This window comes from Saccopteryx bilineata, chromosome 1, assembly GCF_036850765.1.
Source record: "Saccopteryx bilineata isolate mSacBil1 chromosome 1, mSacBil1_pri_phased_curated, whole genome shotgun sequence".
Classification (NCBI taxonomy): Eukaryota; Metazoa; Chordata; class Mammalia; order Chiroptera; family Emballonuridae; genus Saccopteryx; species Saccopteryx bilineata.
In genome coordinates, this window is record NC_089490.1 from 86,149,464 (window position 1) to 86,161,958 (window position 12,495).

The window sequence follows — 12,495 nt, forward strand, 5'->3', positions numbered from 1 at the left end:
GGCTAGAGCTGGTCCAGCTTTTTGCTGACAAAGGCCAAATTAAGAATCTCTCAGTAGTCCAAGTCCATGAGGGGAGCGCTGCCTGCAGGGCCCTCTGAGGGTCTCAGTAACTCTTTTCTTCCTCCTCTCAAAGAGATGCCACTGGAGCGACATGTTCACGGGGCGGCTGCGGTCCGAGATCCCGCCAGCCCTGGTAAGTGAGCAGGCCACTGCGTCTTTCCCGCCTGGACACAGGGGCCCCTTTGCTAATTCCCAGGACTTTTCCTAAAACCTCTGGAGGCTAAGATGTGTGCTGTGGGTGACTGAAATGCTGAGACGGAAGTCTGGCAAGCATAGCATCTGCTCTGTGTCAGAATGGGCTGGCAGAGTGCAGGTGATAGCCGGGAGCCAGAGAGGAGAACTCAGGGCCCTGATGCTGGGAAACCCGGCGACAGGAAGGACAACAGAGACCGGGATTCCTGGGGTTTATTCTTGAGCTGCGTGGTTTCCCTCGCACTGTGAATGCCTCATCCTGGCCCTGGTCCCTTCCCTGGACCCTGAGTTTCTGCTCTTTCACGACCGTAGTACAGCTTGCTGTGGCCATCCTGGTCTCGTTCCAGCTCCTTTCTTTCTCCATATCACTTTCTCTGCTTTGGTTCTCATTGTGGGTGGCTTACCTTTGCTCTTCTCCATTTCTCCCTTCCCAAGGCTCCGTTTTGCTGGGGTCGTTTCTAGCTTCCATGTGGGCTCGCGCACACACGCTGGTGTATGTGTGGGAGGGGGTGGGGAGGGGCATCCCAGAGCAGAACGTGGCTTGCCTGGTACTCCAGGGAGGAGGCAGCCTCTCAGTGTCTCCCCCTACACAGGGTCTAGCCTACAGGGTGCCCTTAGGGTGAGGTTCTGGGTCAGTTATTGGCATGATCATCCATATTATTGACCCCTCACTCTGGTCATGCTGGCACTGCCTTTTCAGGGCTCTCTTCACCTCACCAGCACTGGGCTTCCTGAGTTGCCAGTTTACTGACCTCATTTCTAAAGTACTCAGTATAGCAAGCAGGTGTCATAGGTGCCTAAATGGGGGGGGGCCCTAAGGGTGGGCTTTCTGGGTGGGGGATTGAGTTAGTAACCAGTCTCAAAGGGTAAACTAGGTGGAGCTAGGATTTAGAATGCAGGTTAAGGGAATTCATTTGGGTAATTGTAAGTAAAAAGATTTTAAGTCAGAAAAGGGGGTGAAGAAAAAAACTTATTGTTGGACATTAGCTGTGGGCATCTGTGCACATTGTTTTACCTAAGTTCTAGCAAGCTTCTAGGGAGGTGTTCTTATCTTCATATTACCAATGACAGGAATGAGTCTTAGAAAGGGGGTTAAGAGAATTGGGGGTCAGGGAAAGACATGGAATGAGAGAAGGTGAAGCAGGCACAGAGGGTTTGAGCACTTCTGGCTGCTTGAGGATGAGATGTCAGTTGGGGCCAGTTTCCAGGGCTGGGCCTTCTCCTGTGGGTCAGGCAGTCAGAGAATGTCCTCCACTCACTGGGGGGAGGACAGTGGAAACTCTCTGCTACCCTTTTTGATGGCCAGGCAGTATCTTCCCTCCCTCACTCCTCACCTCCCTGATCTATGCCAAGCCTCATTTCTCCTGGAGTACTGCTGATACCCCCTGCTTAGGAGGTTCCCAGGATTGCTCAGCGTCGTCTTACCACATCTAGTCCTGGGCTGAAGCTTGGTTTGCGCTCCTCCATCTCCCACCACACTGGGCAGCCAGCATCCTCCTCTGATCTCTAGAGTGTCTCACACTTCTGGGTGGACACTTGCCCTCCAGCCTTCATCTGCCTATAAAGCAAAATCCCACTTCCCTTCTAGCCTCAGCCTCTCCTGGAGTCTACCAGCTGCTTGCCCCAGGCACACGCATACTGCTTTATGCTTATGTCTCTCTGCTCATGTTTTTACTGTTACCTGAAGACACACGTGTAATTGGCTGATTCTGATCCAGACTGAGCTCAAATGTCATCTATAGTAAGCCTTCCCCAACCATGGCACATACAATAAGCCCAGAAGAATTGGGAGCGCTTTGCAGGGTTTCCAGTCCTGGGTACATAATTTGGCTCTATATTGAAGTGGTCTGTGTCTCTGCCAGTTTCCCACCAGCCTGAGTGCCCCCTGGTCCAGAAGCAGCACCTTGTAGGTGACTGTGACACTGACCTGAGTTCCCTCTGCCCAGATCTCACTAGGGGAGGGACTCATTACAGCTGGGGCCCAGCTGGTGGAGTTGGACCTAAGTGACAATGCATTTGGGCCTGACGGTGTGCGAGGCTTCGAGGCCCTGCTGAAGAGTTCCGCCTGCTTCACCCTGCACGAGCTCAAGCTCAACAACTGTGGTATGGGCATCGGTGGCGGCAAGGTGGGTGCCGTGCCCCCGTCCTTCACGTCCCCCCTGTCTTATCCTTTTTCATGGCCAGTTCCCTACTATATTTGCCTCCATCTGAAATGTGTGCCCTAGCCCCCCTCCATCTGGGTTGGTTGGCCTGTTTTTCTCTTCAAAGGAGAAAGACCTCAAAGGCAGCAGCCTGTGGTCAGTGGGGAGAGGAGATGGAGTTCATGAGGGTGGGGTTGCCAAGCAACCATCCTGATTCTTATGTTGCCTTGGCAACACAGGCAGCACCACATACGTGCTCTAACCTACTAGCTCTGCAGAACACAGTGCTTTGAGTATCCCTAGACCTGCTGTGCCCTTAGAGCAGCTGGCAGAGCCATGTGAGGTCAGACTGTACACATGGGGAGAGGGCCCAGAAAGAGACGCACTGTTCTGAACGCCCCAGGATACCTCCCGCATCCTGCCTGTCACCAGGCTGGTCACTGTAGAGAAACTCATCTTTTCTTCCCAGAACCTGCACAGAAGGAGTGGTGGTTTATTCTCTTCTTGCTTTCTGGCTTCTTTAGGCCCAGGTTCTAGAAAGAATGAGTGCCAGTCTGATTCCCATTTCCCTTCCCTCTCACGTTCTGACCGAAAGCAGGAAAGGGCTGGTGGTCCTGTGTGGGTACAGTTGGTTAGAGCATTGTCCCAATAAGCCAAGGTCATGAGTTTGATCCCCGGTCAGGGCACATCCAAGAATCAACCAATGAACATATAAATAAACGGAACATGAAATCTATGTTTCTCTCACTAAAAAATCCATTTTTATTTTTTTTTAAAGAAAAGGGCTGAGATAGGAATTGACAGCGATTGGGACATCTCTTTGAAGATGTGTTATGTGCATAACCTTAATTTTCCCACCCACACTGACAGGTGTGTGATGCTGTTGCTATTTTTCCAGATAAATAGATTTGAACTTAGAGATCTTGGGTCGAGTGCCCTGGATGATGTAGCTAGTGTGGGACTGGTGTGTGATTTGAGCCTGAATCAATTTGGCCCTGTCAGAGCAGCAAGAAGAGCCCGTGTGATGCTTGCACTTCCTTAGGCTGAGGAGCCAGAGTGGCCTCTACTGCAGAGGGTAGGAGAGCAAAGGCTATGCTCCCGTGCCCGTCTTAGCCCTCCTCCCCCCCCCCCCCAGCCTGACTGGGCAATAAGTTTCATTTGTATTATGACCTAAATAGGTTTGAATCTGCATAGAAAACAGGTCCAGCCCTGCCTAGAGTGTGATGTACCAGGGAAACCAAAGGCATCCCTGTGAAATGCTTCTGTTTTCCACCCATCACCTCACTTCTGCCCAGGGAACTGAGGCTTAGAAGCTAGATCCAGGCACCACCCAAGGCCAGGAAAAACTGGGTTTTAGGTTTTTGCTCTGCTTTATGTGACTGGCCTGGGCATCAGCCTGTCTCAGATGATGCAGTGGGGCCAGGGTCTCCTTGGCCTGCTCCTCTTGGATATTGAGAAGATTGAAAGAGACACTGGAAGATGTGGCTTCTGGTCCAGTCTTCTTGCTTAGCAACTATAGGAAAGCTTTTTTTTTTTTTTTTTTTACAGAGAGAGGGACAGCTAGGGACAGACAGGAAGGGAGAGAGATGAGAAACACCAATTCTTCGTTGAGGCTCCTTAGTTGTTCATTGATTGCATTCTCATATGTGCCTTGACTGGTGGGCTACAGCAGAGCCAGTGACCCCTTACTCAAGCCAGCAGTCTTGGGTCTATATCTATGATCCCATGCTCAAGCCAGTGACCCTACACTCAAGCTGGGGAGCCCGTGTTCAAGTTGGCAACCTCAGGGTTTCAAACCTGGGTCCTCCATGTCCTAGTCCAGTGTGCTATCCCCAGTGGTAGTCAACCTGGTCCTTACCACCCACTAGTGGGTGTTCCAGCTTTCATGGTGGGCAATAGCAGAGCAACCAAAGTATATATAAATAAAAAGATTTAACTATAGTAAGTTTTATAAAGATTTATTCTGCCAACCAGCGAAAATCTGATATAAAGTACTTGGTAAGTAATTATTATTATATGCTTTAACTTGCTGTAACTCTGCTTTATAAATTTTATAAAGTAAAGTTACTTCCCTACTTTATAAATCACCATTACTGTGGAACTGGTGGGCGGTTAGAAAATTTTACTACTAACAGATGCAAACATGGGTAGTAGGTATAAAAAGGTTGACTACCCCTGCTCTATCCATTGTGCCACGGCCTGGTCAGGCATTTAAACATATTTTTCTGCCTGACCTGTGGTGGCGCAGTGGATAAAGCGTCGACCTGGAAATGCTGAGGTCGCTGATTCGAAACTCTGGTCTTGCCTGGTTAAGGCACATATGGGAGTTGATGCTTCCAGCTCCTCCCCCCCTTCTCTCTCTCTGTCTCTCCCTCTCCTCTCTAAAATGAATAAATAAAAAATTTAAAAAATTATAAATATTTTTCTATTTAATGATTTTTGTGAGAGAGGAAGGGAGAGACAGACAGAGAGACAGGCACATTGTACTTTCTCTTTGATATGCCCTGATCGAGGATCAAACTGGCAACCTCTGTGCTTTGGGACGATGCTCTCTAACCAACCAAGCTGTCCAGCCAGGGCCGTTTTTTATTTATTTTTTAAAATTTCACTTACTAATTTACTTTAGAGGGGGGTGGGGAGAGAGAAACATTGATTTGTTGTTCCACTTATTTATGCATTCATTGGTTGATTCTTGCATGTGCCCTGACTGGGGATAGAACTCACAATGTTAGCATATTGGGGTGGTGCTCCAGCCAATTAAGCTACCTGGCTAATGTCTATAGGAAAGTTTCTGTTCCTCCTTGTGCCTGAGTTGCTTCAGCTGGAAAGGGACTCATGATGGTCCCACCTGATAGAGAGCTTATGGCAGTAGTAGACTAATTGTCAAACCCTTTCCCCAGACCTGGCTTAAAGGTGGCCACTCAGTGTTGGCCTCTGCCTTGCCTCTGGGCCTTTGTCAGCCATGTCTAACATGAGACTAAACCCCCAGGATGGTGGGACCCACATAACGCAGTAAATGTCAATAGTTCTTTGTAAACTGTAGGGTGTGGGCACATGTGAGGGGTGATCATTGAGCTTTTGAGCAGTTCTTTGTCCCTGTACCTACCACCAGTGGGTGATGTGGGATATTGAAGACCAGTTTAATGGCGTGGCTGACCTGCTGGGAGAAGGACCTCTTGCTTAGGCCTGGGCTCCTTGCCTTTTTCCCCACAGATCCTGGCAGCAGCTCTGACTGAGTGTCACCGAAAATCCAGTGCTCAGGGCAAGCCGCTGGCCCTGCAGGTCTTCGTGGCTGGCAGGAACCGTCTAGAGAATGACGGAGCCACTGCCTTGGCAGAAGCTTTTGGGGTGAGTGGTTTCTGCCTTTACTAGGAGTGTGTCCCAGCTCTGGAACTTGGCTGAGAGACCCAGGGCAAGCCACTTTCCCACTCTGATTCTGCTGGTTCGTCCTGTGTTGGGGCGAATTCCTGCTGTGTGTGTCTGAAAGTTGCCAGATCCCTACGCAGGCGAGGTGGCAGTGGCTCCTGAAGTGTGCTCTGAGGAGATGATGGGGCTGCTTTGAGGTGACACAGCCAAAATATGGTATTACTTCAGTTGTGAATGCAGACTTCAGAAATGTCTGTGACTTTGTTACCAATAGAAATCGCAGATGTTTCATGCCAAATTATAGTTGTTACAAATATATAGAAATCTTTGTTTTTTATTCATCAAGGTTACAGACTTGCTCCTGGGTCTTTTTTTTTTTTTTTTTTTTTTAACCTTAGGTCATGTTACTCGGTGCCTTTTTAAGCACAAGTATTGCTACAGCACACATTTGGGGAGTTTTTCTGAATATCACTTTATAACTGTCTTCTAGTCAAATTTATTTATTTTGTTATCCTATATAATTTAGCTTAAAATTTAAAAACATTATTCTGAGGGAGTCAGGGGCATTACCAGACTGTTTGAAGGGCCCATAGCACAGAAAATGTTAAGAAGCCCTGACCGCTAAGTGCCTTGGTTGGCCTGTGTTTTATGTGTGAACCCCCCCATGCTGAGCACCCAGGGACAACAAAAGGTGCCTAGACACAGAGTTATGCCAGGCCTGTCCTCAGTCCCATGGAGCAGTGGAAGACATCCAGATGAGACCTGTAGAATGCATAGTAGTCAGCCTATCAAGAAAATGACAACAAATAAGGAGATGGAGTGTTCCAGTCAAGAAGAATGAAGTGTCAAAAGGTTGGGATACAAAAGGGCCCCAAAATGTCATGGCATATAGGATGCCAGTCATAATTTATAAGTAGGGCAGGAGGACCCCGGGAAAAGGAAGGCTACGTGGAGGAGATGCATTATGCAGAGAAGGGCCATGCTGAGTACCGCACCAGAGCCCAAGGCCTCCACAGTGTGGAGGAATCTGACTAAGAAACTTGTGTTCAAGCTGTGTGACCGTAGTTAAGTCACAGCCTCTCTAATCCTCAGCCTTCTCCGTTTAGTAGAGATATTAATCTCGGGTAGATCTCCCTCTTGAGGTTGTGGAGAGGCTCAGATGCAGCCATGTCCAAAAGCATGCTTTGAGATCTAATCTCCCCTGAATATTCACAGACAAGCCCCTGCTTGTGCTGACAGCAGCCCTTACCCATTTCTTTTTTTTTTTTTTTGTATTTTTCCGAAGCTAGAAACGGGGAGAGATAGACAGACTCCCGCATGTGCCCGACTGGGATCCACCGGGCACGCCCACCAGGGGGTGACGCTCTGCCCACCAGGGGGCGATGCTCTGCCCCTCTGGGGCGTCGCTCTGCCTTGACCAGAGCCACTCTAGCTCCTGGGGCAGAGGCCAAGGAGCCATCCCCAGCACCCGGGCCATCTTTGCTCCAATGGAGCCTTGGCTGCGGGAGGGGAAGAGAGAGACAGAGAGGAAGGAGAGGGGGAGGGGTGGAGAAGCAGATGGGTGCTTCTCCTGTGTGCCCTGGCTGGGAATCGAACCTGGGACTCCTGCACGCCAGGCCGACGCTCTACCACTGAGCCAACCGGCCAGGGCTAGCCCTTACCCATTTCTATGTGCAGTGCGGCCCTCCTGCCTGCTGGATGTCACTGTCCTGGGCCTGTACCTGGTACTCACGGGTCCACTTCTTTGCCTTCTTTCTCCTGCCCCTCACAGATCATTGGGACTCTGGAGGAGGTCCACATGCCACAGAATGGGATCAATCACCCTGGCATCACTGCCCTGGCCCAGGCTTTTGCCATCAACCCCCTGCTGCGGGTCATCAACCTGAATGACAACACCTTCACTGAGAAGGGCGCTGTGGCCATGGCCAAGGTGAGGTGGGTTCAGCAGGGCCAGGTTGGGCCCCAGTAACAGGGTCTGGGTGCTGCCTTTGTAAGGAACCCGTCAGCAGGTAGTTTTGCTGCCCCCCTCCCTGCCTATCTGGTGTGTACCTCAGGGGTCCAGCTGGGTAAACATGCCCAGAATGAGGCGCTTGTCAGGAGCTTGCTTGCCCATCTTGGGCAGCTTTGAGGGTCGGTACTGCCTTCCTCCTGAGCTGCTTCCATGTGACCAAGCAGTTGGTGCTGGTTTTGTTCTTAGAGGCTGCACTTAAGGCTGCTCTAACCTAATAGTTTCCTTCATTGGTTCTGTTTGTTGAGCCCCTGTGCCAATCACAGACCACACAGAGTTGAGTCAAAGACTCAGCCTTCAAAAAGCCCTGGTTCAAGGAAGGAAGAGAGTGGCTGCTTGGTGACAGTGCCTGGCAGTGAACATGGTGGCTGGCTGGGTGTTGAGGCATCTGCATGTAGGGCTCCACCAGCCTCACAGACTCCACAACCCCGTGGAAGACTAGTCCTGCTGCTGTTGGCGTTAGCAGAGATGTATGCGAGTGTTCAGGAGCACACAGGAAGTTCAGTTCAGACTTGAGGCAGGCTTCCTGGAAGAGGTTACATTTTGGCCAGTGGACTCTTTCTGGACAAAGAGTGTGGAAGAGTTGTTTAGGCATAGGGATCAGCGGCAGGTAGGAAGGCCCAGAAAAGGTAGAGAGCCTTGCTCAATTGGTCCTGGTTTGAAATGACTGGGGCTCAAAGTATTTAAGGCTGGAGGAGATGAAGAGAGGGAGGCAAGACCTTGCAGCCTTGCTAAGTCCTTGAGACTTTTTCTTGTAAGTAATAGGGAGCTACGGAGGGTTTTAAGCAGGAATGTAGTGTAGTCAGATTTGTGCTTCAGGAAAAGGGTTTTGACTGTAGCATGGGAATAGGGAGGGGGGTTAGCTAGAGGCCAGGAGGCCAATAGGGAGATGATGAGAAGAGCTGAGGGGACCAGAAGACCAGAATGGGTACAGAAGAGAACAGGGTTTCACAACTGCTACGGGGTATGACATTGGCACACGGGGGACTGGGGTGAGGCTTGCCCCTCACCCTGGCCCTCCCTTTCTCCTTGCAGACCTTGAAGACCTTGCGGCAGGTGGAAGTAATCAACTTTGGGGACTGCCTGGTGCGCTCCAAGGGTGCTGTGGCCATTGCAGACGCTGTTCGTGGAGGCCTGCCCAAGCTGAAGGTGCCCTCTGGGGTTGAGGTTCCCCCACACTTGGTGGGGGATAGGGGAGAGCACAGCATCTGGCCTGCCAAGGCACATGGGCCTGGGTTCTTCCACACCTCCCTCATCCTTTCACCTTGCTGAGCCAGTTTCTTCATTTTTAGAATGGGGGAGGAGAGTGGTGAAGGCCATCATAGTAGAATGTTAAGTACACATACTAAATATCTGGCACAGCTCTGGGTAAAAGGACTTTTCTTTCTTGGTACCAGCTATCCAGCTGGAGGAAGAGTCTGCTTCCCTTCCCTTGGGAAGCAGAGGCTTCAAAGTAGGACTGGATCTCCTGGCCCACGTTCTTGCCTGCCACTGTCCTTTTCTCTTATTTTTAGGAGCTGAACTTGTCATTTTGTGAAATCAAGAGAGATGCTGCCCTGGCTGTAGCTGAGGCCGTGGCAGATAAGGCCGAGCTGGAGAAACTGGACCTCAATGGTAACTAGGGGCGGTAACCTTAGCACAGGCCTGCTGGGTGGGCCCAGTGCCCATTTTGACCCTCTATTCCTTCCCCCGTGAGCAGGCAACACCCTGGGAGAAGAAGGCTGTGAGCAGCTCCAGGAGGTGCTGGATGGCTTCAACATGGCCAAGGTGCTGGCATCCCTCAGGTAGGGCCCTCTGGGTGGTCAGTGACGCATTTGTTTTATTCATTTTTTTTTTTTTTTTCATTTTTCTGAAGCTGGAAACAGGGAGAGACAGTCTGACAGACTCCCGCATGCGCCCGACCGGGATCCACCCGGCACGCCCACCAGGGGCGACGCTCTGCCCACCAGGGGGCGATGCTCTGCCCATCCTGGGCGTCGCCATGTTGCGACCAGAGCCACTCTAGCGCCTGAGGCAGAGGCCACAGAGCCATCCCCAGCGCCCGGGCCATCTTTGCTCCAATGGAGCCTTGGCTGCGGGAGGGGAAGAGAGAGACAGAGAGGAAAGCGCGGCGGAGGGGTGGAGAAGCAAATGGGTGCTTCTCCTGTGTGCCCTGGCCGGGAATCAAACCCGGGTCCTCCGCACGCTAGGCCGACGCTCTACCGCTGAGCCAACCGGCCAGGGCCTGTTTTATTCATTTAAGAAACGGTTATGTGCCAGGTGCTGTGCTAGGCTTTGGGGATATAAGAATAAAGCAGCGAAGGTTGCTGACATTTTTATGGGGCAAGGGGTCAAGAATAATTAGATTATTATATGTTCAGCAGAGGGAAAGAAAGGACTGGGGGATGGTCCCCTTTAGAGAGGGTGAGTTGGGGAGCGCCCTGAAGGGATGGTGGCTGATCTGATGCTGATGGGTAAGGCAGGGTAGCTAGCAGTGAGGCCAGATAGCAATGGGGGTAGGCTCAGAATTGTTAAAATCAGTCTCAGAGCCTGACCTGTGGTGGCGCAGTGGATTAAGCTTCGACCTGGAACGCTGAGGTCGCTGGTTCAAACCCCTGGGCTTGCCTGGTCAAGGCACATATGGGAGTTGATGCTTTCTGCTCCTCCCTTCTCTCTCTCTCTCTCTCTCTTCTCTCTAAAATGAATAAGTAAAGTTAAAAAAAAATCAGTCTCAGAGACTGACCCTAGAAAGGAAGGGATGGATGCAGGATGGTGAAGTTCCTGGGTTTGCAGAGCCCACTGGAGGTGGGGGTGGGGGTGGGGCAGGTGAAGGAGACATGTCTGTCTCCTTCAATAGATAGCACCCATCTCCCTCTGTTTAATCTCAAAGTTGGCTTTATTCAGTGGTCAGATCTGAATAAAGACCAGAGCCTATGCTGCTGCTAGGAACTGGGGACTCGAAGATAGACTCAAGAGGTTCAGGGTCCAGGGGAAATAGAATAGCTTTTTTCAGTGGGCAGGCCCCTCCCACTCATCTGTAGCTTCCTATGGGCAGCAAGATATTGGTGGCACAGTCCTGGGCATCTCAGCCTGAGCATATTCCTACCAGACCCTGGTCCCCCGTGGCAGTTCTCTTCCTTTTCTATGTACCTCTACTGGACCTGGGGGCTCTTTTTTGACAGGGAGGAGTTCTTGTTCTCAGCATGGGCTTCCGTAGGTGAGGAGACATGAGTGACAGGCTCCCTGGTGACCCCACTTACTCCACCATGGGGCAGCTGCCCATTTGGGGTCTGTGGGCTCACAAAGCCAGGCCTTGGAGCCAACATGGGCCACTGGGCAGGGAGGATCTGCTTTAGCCAACTCTACTCTGCAGTGATGATGAGGGTGAAGATGAGGAGGACGAGGATGAGGAGGACGAGGAAGAAGAAGAGGAGGAGGAGGAGGAAGATGAAGAGGAAGATGAGGAGGAGGAAGAGGAAGAGGAGGAGGAAGAAGAGCCACAGCAGGAAGGGCAAGGAGAGGAGTCATCCACACCGTCAAGGAAGATTCTGAACCCTAACAGTGGGGTAAGTTTGTGTGTGTGTGTGTGTGTGTGTCTGACAGAGACAGAGAGAGGGACAGATAGGGACAGACAGACAGGAAGGGAGAGAGAAGCATCAGTTCTGTGTTCCGGCACCTTAGTCGTTCATTGATTGTGTTCTCTTATGTGCCTTGACTGGGAGCTACAGCAGAGCGAATGACCCCTTGCTCAAGCCAGCGACCTTGGGCTCAAGCTGGTGATCCTTGCTCAAACCAGATGAGCCAGCGCTCAAGCTGGTGACCTTGGGGTTTTGAACCTGGGTCCTCTGCATCCCAGTCCGACACTCTATCCACTGTGCCACCGCCTGGTCAGGCGGAGTAAGTTTCTTGTTATTTGCCAGGGTCAGAGCCTGGGTCCCCTGACCATGAAATCCTGAGACTGGTCTTGGCCAGTTGGCTCAGAGGTAGAGTGTTGGCCCGGTGTGTGGAAGTCCTGGGTTCGATTCCCAGTCAGGGCACACTAAAGTGGCCATCTGCTTCTCCACCCCTCTCCCCCTTCCACAGCCATGGCTCATTCGAGCAGGTTGGCCCTGGGTGCTGAGGATGGCACCATGGCCTCACCTCAGGCACTAAAATAGCTGAATTGCTGAGCAATGGCTCAACATGGGCAGAGCATTGCCCCAGAGGGGCTTGCTGAGTGGATCCTGGTCAGGGTGCATGTGAAAGTCTGTCTCTCTGTCTCTCCACCTCTCAATAAAAAAAGAAATCCTGAGACATTCTCACGAGGCCACATGATAGAGGTGAAATCTATATAAATACAGCGACTGCAAACTGTTTTTGCTTTGTTTGTATTGACTTCCGTATAGATGTGGTTACTTAGGAATTATAATGTATAATACTGTTATGTATAAGACATACATAAGTATTTTAAAAGAATAAAAGAAAATAAGCGTGAGTAAAAATTCTTTTTCCCATCAGTAGATTATCTTGTAGAGACAGCCCCCCATCCCATAGACTGGCTAGGACGATGACCCAGCTTAGGCACTTGGTGCCCCTTCCCTGCCCAGGAGGGAAGGAAATCAGACTGTCATGTCCTTTTCATTGATTCTTGTTCCTTCATAGGTTCCTAGATCAAACTTTTGGAGAACTTTAGGTTGGATGAGGATACCCCTCCAACTCTTGTTGATTTAGCTTTTCCAGTTTTATTTACTTATTTTTTTTAAGTGAGAG

The 12,495-nt window shown here is 50.8% G+C and overlaps 1 protein-coding gene across 4 annotated transcripts in view; it reads left to right on the forward strand.

The window, feature by feature from the left end:
• Positions 1-12,495, forward strand: part of RANGAP1 (Ran GTPase activating protein 1) — a 34,354-nt gene that overhangs the window by 14,102 nt on the left and 7,757 nt on the right. For 3 of the 4 annotated variants that reach the window (XM_066257066.1, XM_066257083.1, XM_066257060.1), the window contains 8 exons: positions 134-193; positions 2,199-2,378; positions 5,607-5,741; positions 7,531-7,689; positions 8,803-8,916; positions 9,282-9,381; positions 9,467-9,551; positions 11,120-11,312. In XM_066257066.1, the coding sequence (XP_066113163.1) occupies positions 134-193; positions 2,199-2,378; positions 5,607-5,741; positions 7,531-7,689; positions 8,803-8,916; positions 9,282-9,381; positions 9,467-9,551; positions 11,120-11,312 (1,026 nt within the window). The remainder of the gene's footprint in view (positions 1-133; positions 194-2,198; positions 2,379-5,606; positions 5,742-7,530; positions 7,690-8,802; positions 8,917-9,281; positions 9,382-9,466; positions 9,552-11,119; positions 11,313-12,495) is intronic. The other variant, XM_066257074.1, reaches the window with a different exon arrangement.